This window comes from Amphibalanus amphitrite, unplaced genomic scaffold (assembly GCF_019059575.1).
Source record: "Amphibalanus amphitrite isolate SeventyFive unplaced genomic scaffold, NRLGWU_Aamphi_draft 000178F_arrow, whole genome shotgun sequence".
In the NCBI taxonomy this organism is placed as follows: Eukaryota; Metazoa; Arthropoda; class Thecostraca; order Balanomorpha; family Balanidae; genus Amphibalanus; species Amphibalanus amphitrite.
In genome coordinates this window covers 475576-494735 of record NW_024881673.1, presented here as the reverse complement: position 1 = coordinate 494735, position 19160 = coordinate 475576, and the positions used below count along the sequence as shown (strand labels likewise).

The 19160-nt window shown below is 49.9% G+C and overlaps 1 protein-coding gene across 1 annotated transcript; it reads right to left on the bottom strand.

The window, feature by feature from the left end:
• Positions 1-15761: 15761 nt before the first annotated feature.
• LOC122383972 lies at positions 15762-19126 on the bottom strand. The gene is made up of 3 exons (XM_043370877.1): positions 18308-19126; positions 16567-17847; positions 15762-15987 (listed from the first exon to the last, which is right to left on the bottom strand). The coding sequence occupies exons 2-3, from the start codon at positions 17823-17825 to the stop codon at positions 15762-15764; spliced, it is 1485 nt and encodes a 494-aa protein (XP_043226812.1). The 5' UTR covers positions 17826-17847; positions 18308-19126.
• Positions 19127-19160: the final 34 nt, after the last annotated feature.

Here is a 19160-nt window from a genome sequence, read left to right as displayed (position 1 = left end):
GCCCGCGCCCCGTAGGGCTACCGGCGGACCCTACCACCCGTAGGGGGGGGGCCGTTTCGGCCCCCCCCTAAGATCTCGGAAAGTTACCGGCCGATTTTCAAAATTCAAACGGCGTTCGATAGCCCCACCCGGGAACTACCTTGTGACCAAATTTCATTGACCTAGGTCAAACCGATGACGTCACAGGTCAGGTCAAAGGTCAGATTTTCACCGTTCACAGGCAATTCAAGAAATGTGCTGTGAAAGCGAGTAAATTAGTAATTTATTGAAAACCATCGATGGTACATTGTTCGTCAAACACATACTTTGCTATCTGAGGTCACTGATACCAGGTCAGGTCACAGCGAGGTCAGGTCACCGGGGGTCACAATATGAATGTGTCGTGTGATACATGTTTTATGGTCCATTTTACATGACAAATGCGATTATGTGGGTTAGGCAGCCTTTGGGGCCAGCCTAGGTCACGTTTTTGTGAAGGTCAGGTCAAGGTCAGGTCAAATTAGGTCAAATTTCAAAGTTGATATTTTTGCATAAAATGGGTATCGATTCGATGCAGCTCGTCACGGGGAGTCTAATGGTGGTCTTCGTTTTGCTCTACGAGGTATAGAATTGCCAAAAAATGAGTTTGAAAATTTGACGTCATCATTTTTGAACAGTTTTTTCGCTATAACTTGGCCAAAAAACGAGGTATCGATCTGAAATTTGGTATGTAGATAGAGGACGGTAGGCACTATCACATATATTCCGGTTTTTTTCGAAACTCAAAAAACTTTTTGGATTTTTTGGCGAATATATCCAAAAAAAATGCTTTTTTGATTTTTGGGGGTCAAAACTCAAAAATTTCAAAAATTCGAGATAGCAGTTTTGTAGCCCTGTTAATCCTACACCTTTTATGTCTTGATCATTTTTCTGTATCTTCAAAGCTGTAGTCCTGACAGGTCTTCTCGCGAAGGTCTTTTTTCGGTCGAAAATGACAGAACATGACGTCACTCTGACGTCATTTGTGGCCAACCTATCATAGCCTCTGGAAAAAGTTTTGGTCACAATGTGTAAAATTGATGCCCGGAGGGGTCTTGAAAGTTTGGTGGCGATATCTCCAGCCGTTTAGGAGATATCGACCGAAAAGGACAGGGAGGGGCCGTTTCGGCCCCCCCCTACGGGGCGCGGGTTAGTGGTCGTTATAGGGCCCCAGGGGACAGAGTTCGTCGTGAGAGCCCACAGAGATCATCGTAAGGGCCCTCAGAGGCCGTCATAGGGGCCCTCAGAGGCCAGCGTGGCCCCTGGAGTCTCTGTGGGACCCTCAGCGGTCGTCACGAGGGCCCTTAGTGGCCGTTGTAGGGCCCCAGGGGACAAAGCCCTCAGGTGGGAGCCCTCAGAGATCGTCATAAAAGGGCCCTCTGAGGCCGTCGTGGGGGCCCTCAGATGCCGTGTGGAGCACCAAACGCGGCTCGGGACACTTCTAGCCGGTGTGGAGGCCCCGACTAGCATGGGGCGCTCCTGACCATAAATAGACACCCCGGAAGATTCCACATCAGTGTTCGTTTCCCGATCACTGGTTTTTTTCAGGAGAAAATGTATTTAATGGTGCAACGGGCCCCTTGTATGGATTTTGGGGGTGCAAAAAAGATATGTTTGCACCCCCATGTTTTTCGATGGGGGTGCAGCTGCACCCCCTGCACCCCCTATTCCGCCGCCACTGCCTGGCTTTCTCAACCAAATCAGTTCGCAGGAAGACTACTCATGTTCGGCCAGAAACAAAATCAGAGATGAAAAGTCGCAGATATGTGCGACCTCTAAACATCATCAGAATGAAGTGAAATTTTACACAGAAACTTATGAGCAGATGACATTTGAGGGGAACATCGATATGACTCGCAATATGGCACTTTGAAAATGTGAAACACCCTAAGGAGCAGGTATACGAAAAGTCAGGATTCTATCTCTAAAAATGTAGAGTGCAGAGCAGATAGACTACCTGGGGAAGGGGGCAACCTCCCCCCATGTGCGGGCGAGGGTTAACCCTCGCCGGCCGAGGGGGGCGGGTGCCGACCCCCCCTAGAGTTTTTTTTTTCGCGATTGCTCCGAACACGCTGGCGATAGAGAGCTAAAACGTGGCATACCTGACCTTTGCTTCAAGCCGGATCTTTTGACACCAACCGCATTTTTGGGTCAGGTCAGGTCACAGACCTATGACGTCATAAGTGAACCTCTGCACGGTCTTCAGATGTCGCAAATTCGCAACGCCCTCACTGCCAGAGGAGATGTCACAGGGAAATGAAACTTGCAGGATCTAGTATCCATTATGAGTCTCACAACCTGTATATCTCGGATTTTTCCTACAGGTCACATGAGGTCAGGTCATTTTCGTGACCTCACCATTATAAGTCAATGGGGAAAAATGAAAACTGCTATTCTGGCGCCGGGAACGATCTCCAACTATCTCAAGCACACAGAATCGTGATTTGATGCACTCCTTGCAAGGTTAGATGCGTCACTTTTGCAATGTTGACCTTTCGTGACGTCATTTATGACGTCATCAAGGTTATATTAGTTTTTCGTCAATAACTCTGGATCAAATTGAGCTAGCGAGTAAGGAAAGCCACCAATGGACACAGGAAGACCTGCCGAATCGAATGATATGCGACATGACCTCTTTCGACTAACTTCGTGACCTGGGGGTGCTGACCTGACCTTGACCTGAGGTCAACATCCCAAGTTGACCTGACCCGAACAAAAAGTATATCATTCGACGCGCCTGAGCGAAGCGAACACGATGCTGGCAAAATCGCGGCTCTGCGGCCGTTTTTGCGAAGGTATTCACCAAAAACTGAACCGTACCTAGGGGCACTTGACCTGACCTCAGAGGTCACTCGTTGACCTAGGACCTAAAAATCGGATACCTCTGCGTCTCGTAACGGCGCACACGCTCGTTTTTTCTGCGACGCGCTAGCTCCACCAGGGGCGAAACGGCGAGGCGCGGGGGGGGTCGTACCCGCCCCCCCCCCTCCTCGGCCAGCGCGTATGTAGAAAACCAATAGGTCCGGCGAGGGTTTGGTAATCGTGTATAGCATTGATTGGCAAATGAATACTTTTTAGCTTGTTGTAGTACACCCTCGCCCACACATGGGGGGAAGCTGGTTGCCAAACCCCCTCCCCCTCCCAGGTAGTTTTTTCTGCTCTGTACTCAACATTTTTGGAGCTAGAAGCCTGATTTTTCGTATAGCTGCTCCTCTATCCTTTTTTATGTCCACTATAAATTTCAAGTTTCTGTGTTTTTTTGGTTTGGGAGATATGACCTTGTTCTTCAGGTCATGTCATGACCCAAATGACAAATACCAAATACTTTTCGTTGGCTATGGGTCTTGTGAGCTTCCTTGATTTTGGCCTTTTTTGCCAGTCTTACCTCCCACCTATCATCGAACATGTTGTTCGACGATGTACAGATGTCAAGGTCAGGCTCAAGGTCAACCTAGTTCATCTAAAAACATTGCGTTTTAGGCAAGCTGAATTTACTTTTCGTGAGTTTCTTTGACTGTATTTTTGGTAAAAGCTTCTCATTTCATGATCTCATGTAATACCGGGCTTCTCAAAAATGTTAGACGGATTTCTTTTGCGAATAGAGGACCCCTAGCAACATTTAAGGAAAATCAATGCACGTAAAAAAACGGAGAATTTTTCGTAGATTTATATGACACCATGGTTTGAGCTTAAAAAATGAAGCCGTGATCTTAGGAAGTAAAAGCAAAACTCGTGAAATTATGCTTTCCCAGACTAAGTCGGTCGGTTCGACACCATGTAAGATCCGCAAACACTTTAGGGCAAAGAGAGCAACATCTTGAAACAAAATTTTCCACATTATTGACAAGCTTCTGGCTCGAGGAAGTGTTAACCCGCGCCCCGCTGGGCTATTCAGCCATACGCGCCCTGCTGGGGGGGGGGGGGGGGGCAGATTCTGCCCCCCCTGTCTAACTTCCGAACCGATGGTCGTAGAAAGACGGGGAAAACGGCAATCGAAAGCTCTCAACAAGGCGGATCTTAAGAGCCCAATTTTTTTTGCTTAAGTAGGTCAGAGGTCAGGTCAAGGTCAGGTCAAGGGTACAAAATGCAAGTTTCTACAGTATCGGCCTTGCACCGTAGTTGCCGAAGAATGGACTGAGACTGATTGCCCAAAACGTGTTCTTAGACTACCAAGACAATATTCGTTGCACACAATGTCGTTCAAAGGTCAAGGTCAAGGTCAGGTCAGGTCAGGTCAGGTCACCAAAAACAAAATATAGAAAAGGGCATGTGCGACACATGTTTTATGGTCATTTTACTCATGGAATTCAATAGGCACACTCAATAAGTGATATGGACCACCTCTGGATGAATTTCAGGTCGAGGTCAGGTCAAGGTCAGGTCAAGGGAGGTCAAATTTTGAAGTTGGTTGTTAAGGCCTAAAAAGGTGTCTATCCGATGCAGTTTTTCACGGCGAATCGAATGGTGTTATTTTTATTTCCATAAGAGGTCTAGAACTTCCAAAAAATCATTTTTCAAAATTTTTGTGTGTCGTGACGTCATAAAATTTTGAATAACTCCCACATTTTTGAACCGATTCTTCTCAAAATTGGTATGTAGGTGCACATAGACCACTTCTTTGACATATATTCCGGTTTTTCGATAAACTCAAAATTTTGGATTTTATAAATATTTTCCCAAAAAAGTCAGTTTTTTGGAAAAATTTTGGCCAAAATCCAAATTTTTTAAAAAACCGAGATAGCCATTTGATAGACAAAGTAGAATCACGTATAACCTTTTTTGTTACGTCTTGATTCCTTTAAAAATGAAGAAGTTAGCGGCGTTTGAAATTTTGCCGTTTTTTAGGCGAAAATGGCGAACATGACGTCACTAAAACGTCAATTTCTCAAAAATTTTCCGACGGATTTCGCTGAAATTTTCAGGGAACGTGTCAAATTGATGTATGATAAGGTACTGAAAGTTTGACGTCGCTGGCGTAACGCGTTTAGAAGTTATTGGCGAAAAACGGGAGGGGGGCAGATTCTGCCCCCCCCAGCGGGGCGCGGGTTAACAATAGGTTCACGCAATTCAAGGAACACAGCGGCAGCCATAAACCCAATCAAAGGCTCACGGCGAACACCACTCGTGTGAGAGATGCGCTACTCAGACTGTCAATGGTCAGCGATATCGGGTGGCTCTGGCGACGTTTTGGAGGGTTCTGCAATATCAGGATGAGCAGAGATCCGGATACGCTTAAGATCCAATGGTTCCAGCAAGACGGTGCGACGCCAATACCGCTAAAGAAAACCGGGAGGGGCTGTGGGAGCGCTTCGGGCAGCGCGTGATCTCAAGGTTCGAGACACGCCCGTGGTCGGCGAATTTTCCGAACGTAACCCCACCGGACTTTCTCCTATAGCACCACCTCAAGTCCCAGGTGTACCAAAACCACCCAAAAAGTTCCGAAGATCGTAAGGATGCAGTGATGTCAGCGGTGTGCCGTCTGCAGCTTTCCGTGCATGGGTCGTGCTGCAGCAAAGGTCGCGCTGCGCCGGGCTAAACTGTGCATCGAGCAAAAAGGGAATCATCTCGAACATTACCTCGGCGCGGCTCAGAAAGGCGACTGCCGAGGATCAAAATCCCCTCAAACGAAATGTCTTTGATGAGGCTTTTAGGTGATACCCAATTATGTTTTGTTGCACTGATACACCCTTCAATACGTTAGTTATAAAATCGTCTAACTTTTTTGAGAAGCCCGGTATGATGGACACATAAACAATCGGTGAACACATCAGTATAGGCACACAGACACACACAGACATACAAACACATATCATTGACCTTGACCTAACTTGACCTGAAATGACCTCAGCAGCAACAACTTGGTCGGATAGTGTGACAAAGAGGTTCTAGCCTGCTTGGCACCACAAAACAGCTTCGTCATCGATGCATGGTGAGCGGCGCACTTGATATACAATGGTGACCCAAAACAGCAACATTTTTTAGCTTGATCTGATCTGGAAGGTCATTTACTGACCTGCGAAGGTAAAACTGAATATCATTGGATTCGTCTCTTCCTAAATAATCTTTTTGCTCACTACCGCGAAGCTCTATCTCCAACAGTAACGAAATGGCAATGGGGGGGGGGGGGTAGGGTGGCAGCCGCCCCCCCCCCCCATGTGCGTTCTAGGATGGTAAAATGGCATGTGCGGGTGAGGGTTGAAAGGAAAAAAAAGTGATGCTTTTTAACTACTGCGTAGGTTTCGGACATCTTTGGACAAATGGCTGATTTGGACATTTTTGGACGGACAACCTATTGGACTCCGGACGGACATTGGACAAGCTTTTTCTGAAACTGACACCACCAGCTCTCGGCCACTGTGTTTTGAAGAATTTGAACGTGCGCACCAGACCGCAGTACACATCCAGCCAGCGAGCCGAGCCGGTCAGGCCACGGACAAAGACGGTGACGAATCGTGAGCTGCCCTTCCGCTCCACCGATAGCGCTGCTCCGAACCGCCGCCACCGACACAGGAACGGTGACCGCGCCGCTGCAGCTGCGGCCGGACAGGAAGGACGTCAGATAGCCGGGCTAACACCACAGAGTCCCAGAGCCGCAGGCAGGATGGTGTGGTAATCTAAAAAAGGTCCTCTTCAATATTATGTATAAAAAATTAGGTATAAAATCATAAGTATGGCCTACTGATCGCTCTAAGAAATCCTTTTTTATCTAAGAAGGACCCTCTTTCCGATTTCAGCGAGCCCTGCCAATCAACAGAGGGCCCTCTGTCAGCATTTAACCCTCGCCCGTAAACAGTGTTTTGCCACCTTCGCCCATGTAGGGGGGTTGGTGCGACCCCCCTGGCGTTTGAAAACGGAGCGTCTTAGAGCTTAGCGGAAAAGACCAACGGATTGCTCTCAACGAGGTCTCGCGATTGGTGGTATATTTTTTGGTCCTAGGTCAACATTTGACCTACTTATGACCGGTCAAAGATCAAATTTTCGAAAAAAAATCTAACTTTTTCAGATTTCCGCGCCGATTGCGGCAAAACGGTAAGAGATAGGGGAAGTTGGGGGAACGCCGAAGACTTTTTTTCTGACGCTCGTAGCACGCAAGGTAGACAACATACGCTATTCTTGTTGGCGTCATTCGAGAGGCCAGTCTTTTGCCTTTCAAACATACCAGGCGCATTTGAAGAATTCGCATACCGTTAAGCGCACAAACTAAAAATATCAAAGAAGTGACTTTTCCGGCGTTGCCCCGGACTGCGGGGAAAGCCGAAAATGGGAGAAATGATCTACGGGGAATCCCGACATTGATGTTTTGCCATTTTATCTCAAACTTTATCCAGAATTCATCAAAGCTGACACACGTTTCAAGAGCTTGAGGACGCGGTGCACACTGGAAGTTATAATTGTGTGATATAATAAGAAAATGCCAGGTAAATCATTCCTTATAGGTAACAGGCCGTTGTGTCGGTTGAAAGTGTAATTTGTGTGACTAAAAATACGCGTTGCTATTCTACAGCAGTAAAGTCCACGTAGCGTGCTTTTAACACGTGCGTAATCGCACGTTTTCGGCATTACCCCAGCCAGCCATACTTTCATTTGCAGGCCCATAACTTTTCAACGTGCTGTATAAATTTCAAATAGGCAGCACACTTATGCAAAGACATGCTAAAGATTACTTGACCGAATTGGCCAGACAAACGGTAGCATAATGAGTAAAAAATGCAGCTTCAAAGGCGCATGTAGTACAAGGGAAACGTACCTTGAAAACGCTCTTGGCGCCCTCACAGTCGAAGTATTCCGAATGACGACTCGTAACAAACATGCGATAATTGTAGTCACTTAAGCTTCAGAGCATCACTGACAGGTGGCATCCATGTCTTACGGTTTTCGAAATATCTCGAATTTCGGCTTTGCCCCAACTCCGGCATTGCCCCAACTTCCCCTATCGACTTGAATCCTTCACTTTCGTGATCCTTGATCAATTCTCTATCGTTTTGGTGTGTATTTCGATGTCATACCTAACTCTAAAAATGATGCGTTGGGAGCATCGGAAGTCTGCAAGGTCATTTGTGCATTGGGTTACGTCAGGCGTGTGACGTCACTGACCTGACCCTGACCCAAAATGAACTACAAGAAACAACCGACGATGTCTGAAATGGATAGCAAATTCGAATTCAGGGCATCAAAATACCCCGAAAAGGCATACAAGTGCAAGAAGTCATTACAGGTCAACCGAGGTCACTGACCTTACCTTGACCTTTAGTAACCTTCAAAATGTCAACGGACATTGTGCCAATGTCAAATCAGCCAGTTGTGATTCTAAAACAATCCATCAGTGTGTCAGGTCAGTCGGCATTTATACCAATGTGAAGCAATCTCCAATTTAGCGTAAATCTGGCCGGAGGTTTTTCTCTTTATGACGTCATAACTCCGTGACCTGACACGACCTTGACAAAAAAAAATACCAAAAGTTGCGCAAAGGATGCTCCATAGGGTATTGAAAATTTGAGCAGGCTATCTGAAACGGTTCGGCGTGTAGCTAAGAAAAACCTCAGGGGGGTTGCACCCCCCTACATGGGCGAGGGTTAACCCGCGCAAGGCCGGGGGGTGTTTGAATAGCCCCCCTCCCCCGCGGTTTTTCGCAGATGTCTCAAAAACGTCGACCCGGAGCGACGCCGTTTCTTATACACCTGTTCATGCATCTTTTCCACACATGTTGTGAAATTTTCAGACCCAGGGCTCTTAACCCTCACCGGACCTATTGGTTTTCTACATACGCGCCGGCCGAGGGTGTACGACCCCCCTCGCCGTTTCGCCCCTGGTGGAGCTAGCGCGTCGCGGAAAAACGAGCGTGTGCTCCGTTGCGAGACGCAGAGATTGGTACCCGATTTTAAGGTCCTAGGTCAACCGGTGACCTCTGAGGTCAGGTCAAGTGCCCCAAGGTACGGTTCAGTTTGTGGCGAATAACTTCGCAAAAAATGGCCACAGAACGCGAGTTTGGCAGCATCGTGTTCGCCACGCTCGAATGATATACTTTTTGTTCGGGTCAGGTCAACTTAGGGTGTTGACCTCAGGTCAAGGTCAGGTCAGCACCCCCAGGTCACGAAGTTGGTAGAAAGAGGTCATGTCGCATTACATTCGATTCGGCAGGTCTTCCTGAGTCCACTGGTGGCTTTCCCGACTCGTTATCTCAATTTGATTAAGAGTTATTGACGAAAAACGAATATGACCTTGATGACGTTATAAATGACGTCACACAAGGTAAACATTGCAAAAGTGACTCATCTAACCTAACAAAGAGTGCATTAAATCACGATGATGTGTGCTTGAGATAGTTGGAGATCGTTCCCGGCGCCAAAATAGCAGTTTTCTTTTTTCCCCATTGACTTATTGAAATGGTGAGGTCACGAAAATGACCTGACCTCATATGACCTTTAGGAGAAATCCGAGATATACAAGTTGTGAGACTCATAATGGATACTAGATCCTGCAAGTTGTATTTCCCTGTGACATCTCCTCTGGCAGTGAGGGCGTTGCGAAGTTGCGACATCTGAAGACCGTGCAGAGGTTTACTTATGACGTCATAGGTCAGTGACCTGACCTGACCCGAAAATGTGGTTGGTGTCAAAAGATCCGGCTTGAATCAAAGGTCAGGTATGCCAAGTTTCAGCTCTCTATCCCCAGCGTGTTCGGAGCTATCGCGAAAAAGCCCTATGACGGGGGGGGCGGCACCTGCCGCCCCCCCCCCTCGGCCGGCGAGGGTTAAGGCTCTCAGAAATCAGAGACCAGTACAGGGCCTGCAAAGGGCAGCTTGAGACCTTTAGATGCCGACTTGGGTCATCGAGGGCTAATGTGGGTCCTTACAGGCCAGCATGGGCCCTCAGAGATCAGTGTGGGACCCTAAAATACTGGCATGGGCTTACCGGCATGAGAAAATAGCGGCACGGGAACTGAGGGCCCCGCAGTGCGGGGCCCTCAGATCCCATGCCTCAGATCCCATGCTCAGAGGCACCTAAAGGATAGTCTTGGGACACCAGAGACAGAAATGAGGCCACCAGAGGCCGGAATGAGGCCCTCAGGCGACGACTGGGCCCTTAAGGCCGGTGTAGGGACCCTCAAATGCCAGTGGAGGGGCCTCAGAAGTCAATGTGGGTCCTCATCCGTCAATGTGGGCGCTTGACCGCCACTGAAGGGCCCTCCGAGATCAGTGTAGGACCCTTAACCCTATTCCTGGCGGGCTCCGCCGGGACAAGAAACTGGCGGGGGGGGGGCCGATTCGGCCCCCCCCCCTGAGATCTCGAGAACGAAGCAAGATAGCGACAAGCGGTAAACGGCATCGGATACGCACGGCCAAGATCTACAATTTTTACTAAGGTCATTTTCAGGTCAGGTCAAAGATGACGTCACAGGGGTCGAAAAAGTCAAAATGGCGGCACTAGATATGGAGAGAGTTTTTCTCGAATAACTTTCGAATTAGTCAAGATAGGAACAAACTAAGGGCATCATCGTGATCCTCTCGTCAATCCGCATCGAATGATATATATTTTGACCTCGAAAGGTCAAGGTCAAAGGTTGACCTCAGGTCACGTGACCTCGAGGTCATCATGTATATCATTCGATGCGTCTTGACGAGCTGAACACAATGAGACCATCCACGCGTCTGTATCTTGTTCCTGTACGGAGTTATTGGCCAAAAACCTTTGGTGACCTTTGATGACGTCACATGACCTCACAGCTGCCCAACAGCAAAACAGACCTCAAGGTAGTGAAGGTTGATCGTATATGAAGTCATGTATGGTATATGGGGCCATTCCGACCCGTTTTAGTGGTAAAAACAGGGAGTTGATTTTTCCCCCATTGACTTATAATGGGGAGGTCGCGAAATTGACCTGACCTTAGGTCACCGATATCAAAATTCCGAGATATACAAATTGCACATACTGGTACCCTAACTAAACCCTGAAGAGAAGAAATTGATCGGTCAAAAACTCTAGCTCTGGCGTGATTGCAAACTTTTCTGAGGTAGCGTCACCAAACCGCCTCTGGTGACCTGACCTGAGGTCAGATCAACTCAAAATTTTCAGACATGTTGCGTAGAAGCCTTTTAGGAAAAGTCAGAAAATTTGAGCTTCCTAGCTCAACGCGTTTGGGAGATATAACCAAAAAACCTCAGGGGGGGGGGGGCTCCTGAGGCCCCCCCCCCCCGCCAGGAATAGGGTTAACCCGCGCCCGACTGGTGGTCCTGGATTTCCACGCCCTGCTGGGGGGGTGTGTTTGAACACCCCCCCCCTCTAACTCGGCTCCTGGGCCACGTAGCGATACGCGGAAGGCGGCGTTCGAAAGAGCGTCAAAAATAATGAGGAAATTACTTCGGTCAATTTTTTGGTCAGGTCAGAGGTCAGGTCACCAGAGGTCATTGAAGGCAAAATTTCGCCGATTTCCAGGTCGAATGTCGACAATTTCCAAGAAGCCAACGCATAACTCGGGAACCAATAGAGCTACAGCCCCGCGGAAAAGCGCATTCGATAGCCCTATTAACGCCCTTTCTGAGTAATTTTCTCAGATTTGACCTAACGTCAACGGTTTTGCCTGCAGGGGGCAAAAACTGCAAAAATAGCCGATTTTTTTCGGAAACAGTTTTTCTGCAATAACTTTTGACCCAAGCCTTTTACGAGCTTACTTTTACCGGCATCGTGTTCCTCTCGTCAAGACGCATCGTATGAACTATAACCTGACCTTGAAAGGTCAACTTGAAAACTTGACCTCAGGTCAAGGTCATGACCTGACCGGAAAGGGTCATGTTGCATACCAGTCGATCCGTATCGTCGAGCTGAACACATCTAAGGCGTTTTCATCGCTCTATCATGCCTCTATCAAAAGTTATTTGCGAAAAACTGTTAGATACCATTCGTGACCTAAGATGACCTCAGGGCATAAACAGGGGTCACGGACACCATTTTCATGTTCAGTGTTTCTGAACCACTTGCAATTCAGTGTTTGGTAGTGTTTATAATGTCTTTCGTCCAAAAGAGGCGCATTTCAATTTTCTCCCATTGACTTATTTATAATGGGGAGGTCGCAAAATTGACCTGACCTTAGGTCATCGATATCAAAATTCTGAGATATGCATTTTGTACATGCTATTGCTCTTAGCAATTGCTGAACGTTTCAAAGCAATCGGTCACTCGGTGTAGCTATGACAGACATTGAAACTTTTTATGAGGTGAGGTCACTTCAAGTGACCTGGTGACCTAACCTTGAATGACCTTGGTCTGAAATTTTCACAACATGTGTAGAATTGATGTATGATAAAATGTACCAAAAACGGCGGCGCTCCGCGCTGCCGTTTTTGCGATATTCGCGAAAAACCACAAAGGGGGTGTTCAAACACCCTCCCCCCAGCAGGGCGCGGGTTAAAGACTGGTATGGGAGCTGTAAATAGCTGGCGTGGGTTTCTTATTATGCCTCGTGACAATCGAAAAGGACCAGAGCCCCATACGCCCATGGGGCCGGTTGTTGGGGGGGGCAAATGATATGATGGCCCCCTGATTAGCCTTTGGAGGGGGAAGGGCATGGCCCTGATCCCCCTCTGCGACCGCCACTGCACTGAAAGTGGAAAGGGCAGGGGAAGATAGAGACATTGCTGGCCCCCAGCCTGTTTGAACCGAGGCAGTGGGCACGGTCACCCTGACCCCCATCTACTACGCCTTTGACGAACTATGCCGACTCCAAGCAGATCCGGTCAAGCGTTGGTCGTTTGTATACGCATTCTCCTGCACCGTGCTAGTATTGTCTTATACCTTTTCAGTGCCCGCTCATTCCGCGTCTCGTATTCAACAAAATGCTGCCACCAGGACTCACAGTGTAACGAAACGACCGGCTCAGCTTGCTTCACCACGTGTGCTTATATTTTCTGCGACCATCACCGGCGCACAACCACCGCACTTTGACTTCAACTTCACACATAATTTCGGCTTCCAGAGTGTATTGGGTTTGACGTCCAATACAGATAACGACGAACGGTAGGTGCGTTATTGCTTGCAGCTCGTCCCGAGGGACCGACGAAAACCAACGACGAAAAACTGCTCGACACCAAGGCCTCGACACACTCAATATACTCTGGCCTCGACACTGTCGTGACCTTGGTCGTGACCGGCGACCGCACCGCCCCACGACACGAACTCGAATGAATGCTAATTCAATGCCTGCCGCTAGATGTCTCCCAAGCTAATTCAATGCCTGCCGCTAGATGTCGCCTACATTATTTACAACATCCTCCCAGCCTTTGAAGTCAACAGAACTTCAAACACATGGTCACTGCCGCTATAAGGTTGTGCTAACGTACACTACAACATATGGATATCGACCGCGAACTAACTAACATGATAGGTACACAGACAGTTCAGGTCTAAACGCCAAGCAATCCGACTACAGGCGGCTAATACGTGAAATTATACGCTAGTGACACTCTACCTCCAAGAGCGACAATGTATCTCAAACGCTAACCTTCAACGAAACACATCTTAAGTGCCATTCAGCACGAGTTCTCGCAGGCGAGGCAGACAACTTAACACAATACGCAAGTCTAACTAGAGTACCTGTTTAGCCTGTGGGCGCTACATTTGACCCGAACGAGTACTAATCTCAAGTAAACCAAATTTGGTTCTACACTCACGGACTTTACTCCAAGCCCGATATAAACAAAGGAACCACCACAGTCACAGGCGACACCGGACCAAACACAGAATGGACACATATACGTCACCACCGCATTTAGTAAATGCTGAAGACAGTGATCGGTCCCGCCCTGCTGCCAGTATCACTGCACCTCCAAATCGTGCAGGCGTTGGATAGGACGAGTTTTCAGCCCTGACGAGGTCCGCACCTCGACTGATCTCACTCGCCCGTCCCTCCCCATGTGAAGCTTCGTCACTACTCCGTGAACCCACCTCATCCTGGGCACCTTGTCTTCCCGAAGCAGGACAAGCGATCCGACTGCTAACCTGCCCCGAGTCCGGAACTTACCGACAACTGGCGGCAGTGAGCGGAGATATTCTGACGACCAGACCGACCAGAACTTGTTGAGCCGCTTCTCACGCACACGAGCTCTCTCTGATAGCTCTCTGGGATTCACAGAACCCGGGTCTTCCAAGACCCGTGCGGGAAAACCCGTCCCTCTGCCAGTCAGGAAGTGAGAGGGCGTCAGGGGTGGTGCTGCTTCGAGCCCGTCACCGACGAAGGTTAGAGGGCGAGAGTTTATGCAGCACTCTATCTCGAAAAGGACTGTTTCAAGCTCTGTCCGTGAGAGACACCGTGTCCCAAGTGTCTTACGGAGTCCTGACTTCACGGATCGCACGAGGCGTTCCCACCACCCGCCCCACCACGGCGAGTGAGGTGTGATAAATCTCCACTCCGGAGCCAGGTGTCCAAAGAAACGCTGCAGCTGTGCGTCAGCCCCCTTGAAAGTCGGCGCGTTGTCCGAGTAAACGACTCTGGGAACACCGCGCCTCGCCGAGAATCGTCTCAGCGCCATCATAAACTCTACCAATGACAAAGCCTCAGTCATTTCAAGGTGTACCGCGCGAGTGACGGCACACGTAAACAAACACACATAAAACTTTTTGCGCGGGAAATCGACACTGAAAATCGGCCCAGCGAAATCCACACCAGTAACTGTGAATGGCGGCGACTCGGTCACTCTACAGTCCGGCAAGGGAGCCGCCTCCTCATTACACGGCTGCGAGTCGTGCCGCTGGCACGACACACAGCCACGTTTCACACGTTTTGCGAGGCAGCGCAGACCCAATATAAAATAGGCCCCTCTGAGCGTGGCTACCATCGTGTTCACACCAGCATGACTCAGTAGGAGGTGTTGTTCTCTGACCAAAAGCTCGGACAAATGGCCTCTGGGTAACAACACTGGGTACTTCTCCTCGTACTGTAGGTCAGACATTTGTAGCCTACTGCCCATTCTCAGCAGACCATCGTCACCCACGAAGGGGGCCAATCGGAAAATGCTGGAGCCCTTTGACACTTTCTTACCCTTCTCCAGAGCGGTCCACTCCTCGTGAAACTCGCTCCGCTGCTCCTGACGCAGCAGCTCGCGCTTGGCCTCAGCCAACTCGATGGAGGACAACTCATGACGCCTGGACCTCTGCTGAGGGCAGCGACAGTTTTCAATGAAGCGACGCACCCATGCTACGACTCGCACCGCCTTTGAAAACTTTCCCCAGCGCTCTACCGGAAAGACGCGCTCAGGTTGAGTCACAAACAAACTAACATTGCTGATTTCCTCAGACTCTTTCAACATTTCTCCCCTGACAAAATCAGATGAAACGAGATCTCTGTCCGGCGAAGATTCACCGGAGGGCAGCAGCGCCTCGCCGAGATAGCGCGCGCCTCCCGCGCCGCCGGCGCTGTCACACGCCGCGGTCTCCCGAGGAGACTCGGCCGGACCCGGAGCCGATACCAGAACGGCCTCGTCGACCGGAGTCTCGCTCACCTTCGACTCGATCTGTCGTGGGGGGTGACCCGCGGTCTCCGACAGCCAGGCAGGCCCCACCAGCCACACATCAGACGCTAGCAGCTGCTCCGCCGATACGCCTCGAGTCGTCAGGTCTGACGGATTGTCCTCCCCTGGCACGAACTCCCAGTCGGCAGGGCTGGTCAAACTGTGAATCTCGATCACTCGGTTACGCACGAACTGCTTCCATCTTTGGGGATCACCTCGTATCCACCCAAGGGCGACCATGGAATCAGTCCAGCACTTTGATGCTCTGGCCTTCCCCACCAGACACAGCATTGTCGAACAGCAGAGTGCTGTTTGACCTGCATTTGGCCAGACACATGCCAGCATCAGCCACGACAGACTGAGCCTCCGAAAGGAGACTACGGGCTTCCTCCTCAGAGTCCGCCCCTGACAGAAAGTCATCGACATAGAAGTTAGACTGCATCTCGGTCACCGCACGTGACGCGTCATACCTGGCGAGGTGATGACGGAGGGTCGCGTTCAGAAGAAAGGGACTGCTGCACGTCCCGAAGCTGACCCTGGTCACTCTCATCACCCGTTCTCTGCCGCCGCAGAGCCAGATGAAGCGATGCACGTCTCGATCTTCTCTCCGAAGTCCAATCTGGAGAAAGGCTTTGACGATATCCGCTGTCACGGCATAAAGCCAGCGCCGAAACCTTAGTAGGACATCGACCAGGTTAGGCATCAAACAGGGACCCGCCTCCAAGCAGTCATTTAGACTGACACCGTTCGGACCACACACGGAAGCGTCAAACACGGGGCGGACCTTCGTGGTTTCACTGCTCTCCTTCACCACCGGATGGTGAGGGAGATAGAATGTGGGGTGGGAGACCACAATCTCCTCACTCGGGACCTCCTCGATCATCCCAGACTCCTCCAATTCACTCAGCACAGCATCATATTTAGAGCGAAGGTCGGGATCTCTATCAAGTTTTCGAGTCAAACTCCTGAGGCGGCACCTCGCGACCGGAAGGTTACTCTGAAGCTCAGGGGCATGGTCACCCTGCTTCCAAGGCAGTGCGACCTCATACCTGTCATCGCTGAAGCTGACTGAGGACTCGAAATCCTCCAACACCTTCGAACTGGCCGGCTCCTCATCAGAACGGATGCCGACGCCTTCCAGACTCCATAGGTTACGGACGGCGTCCTCGTGCAGATCACCAAGAGTCAGCAACTGGCACGATGTACTGCCTGCAGCACAGAGTCCAGAGGAGGTCACGCCAGACACGATCCAACCCAGTGAGGTCTCCTGGGCTACTAGTGACCCTTCAGAACATCGAATGAAGCCCTGCTGTACAAGACTCCAGTACACGTCAAGACCGACCAATATATCCACAGACATCTCGCGGTTCTCACTGTAGCTGTCAGCCAACTCAACCCCTACGAAAGAGGCAAGGGCTGTGCGAGGGACTCTGGGTCGCTGCAGGGGGGAACAGATCACTGGTACTTCCACAGCAGTCAACAAACACTCCACAGGTTTGGACAAGTTGGCTCCACTCACACGGAGCCCCCTCACAGCCCTCTCACAAGTGGATTTTCCCCCACCAAAGGCTGCATACGAGACAGACTCAGAGCCGAGCCATGTAGCGCCCACCTTTTTCACCAACTCTTCCGACACATAAGTTCTGTCTGACCCTGTGTCGAACAACAAAGTCGCTAGGACTGAGCCATGCGCTCCATGTACCAACACTCGAGCAGTGGGGAGCACAACACATTGATCATCACCACTGTTACACGACAGAGACACACGAGTCTCTGAAACCTTAGGACAAGTAGAGCTTGACACACCAGGGGGCTCTGCTACCCTCCCCTGACTAGTCTTCCCCTTCGAAAAACAACACAGCTTGTGGTGGCCACCGCCACACAGCTCACACTTTGACTGGCACTCCCTCGCCCGGTGTGACCCGGACAAGCAGCGAAAACATGCCCCAGACTGCTTAATCAAGTCATGTCTCTGCGAAACTGAGAGCTTGAGGAGCTCATGACACTCCACTGACCTGTGTGCCTTTCCACAAAATATACATACCCCTGATGATGCAGTCAGAGCGGCTCCAGATGGAGTCCGCGCCTGTCTCACACAGTCCCCGAGAGGCTGGTTCCTCCCAGCCGGTCGAACATCCTTGTGAGGCTGGCTCCTGCCAGCTGCTCGGACGTCCCGGGCCGGCTGAGTTGTCCCCAGCAGCTTGGTGAATGCTCCGGACCTTTCCCTCCTCTCAACTTCTGCTGCCAGGAAGTCCATTAGTGCATTGAGGTCCGCTTCTTTGCCTGGGCCAAGACGGGCCCACTCCATCCTCAGGTCAGGGTTCAGTTTACTGAGGATCATAGGAACCAAGAAAATGCCGTACTTATCACCAGTGACCTCAAGGGCTGACAGGCTACGCACATGGATCAGGACATTGTCAATGAGGGAGCGAAGGGACTGGGATGTTGAAGACAGAGGACCAGTGATAGCTAGGAGCTGCTGAACATGATTGAAGATTATCACTTCAGGCTTCCCAAATCTCTTTGACAATAAATCGCATGCTACTTGATAGTTCGCTGATGTGAGCGACAGACCAGCAACACATCTTGCCGCCTCACCTTGCAAGCATGACTGTAGGTACTCAAACTTGACCACGTCTGGCAACTCTCGTTCACCAACAGCTGCACCGAATCTCTCCCAGAAGGGAATCCATTTAAGTACATCCCCATCAAAGCTAGGGAGATCTAGTCTCGGGAGCTGAGGGCTCAAAGCTGACACAGATGCTGAGCTTACAGCTTCAGGCACGTTACCTTGTCTGCCATCAGAGACAGCAGCTGCAGCAGCTACCATCTTGTCAGCTCTTTCAATGGCTTCTGTCACTTCATCTCTGAACAATCCAGCCTTGATTATATCTTCCAGCATGTCATCTTCAGATTCGAACAGAACTTCCAACTCCAACTGGATGCTGTCCAGTTCCTCCAATCTGCTCTTAAGTTCACTGCGAACAGTCTGTATCCTTGTAACATCAACATCCTGTTCACAGTCATCCAGAACCTTAGAGAGCTTGTTCTTTGTTCGGCTTACCCAGGCCTTGGCAGCTACTCGTCTCTTCTTCGCTTTCTCAAGATCTGCCATATCTCAAGACAAATGAAAACAAATTGAAATGCACACTCGAATAGCACACTGAGTAAATCAATCCCGGTCTTGTTCCCGGGTTTCGGCACCAATGTAACGAAACGACCGGCTCAGCTTGCTTCACCACGTGTGCTTATATTTTCTGCGACCATCACCGGCGCACAACCACCGCACTTTGACTTCAACTTCACACATAATTTCGGCTTCCAGAGTGTATTGGGTTTGACGTCCAATACAGATAACGACGAACGGTAGGTGCGTTATTGCTTGCAGCTCGTCCCGAGGGACCGACGAAAACCAACGACGAAAAACTGCTCGACACCAAGGCCTCGACACACTCAATATACTCTGGCCTCGACACTGTCGTGACCTTGGTCGTGACCGGCGACCGCACCGCCCCACGACACGAACTCGAATGAATGCTAATTCAATGCCTGCCGCTAGATGTCTCCCAAGCTAATTCAATGCCTGCCGCTAGATGTCGCCTACATTATTTACAACACACAGTTTTGTCTGATATGGTTTCCT

What these genes read in the sequence shown, in the direction of transcription:
- LOC122383972 (XM_043370877.1), bottom strand. Translation starts at nt 17,825, where the DNA reads ATGGAGTGGGCCCGTCTTGGCCCAGGCAAAGAAGCGGACCTCAATGCA. An exon ending in GTCAGCTTCAGCGATGACAG is followed by an intron (nt 15,988 to 16,566) that starts GTATGAGGTCGC and finishes TCACCTCGCCAG; the next exon opens with GTATGACGCGTCACGTGCGG.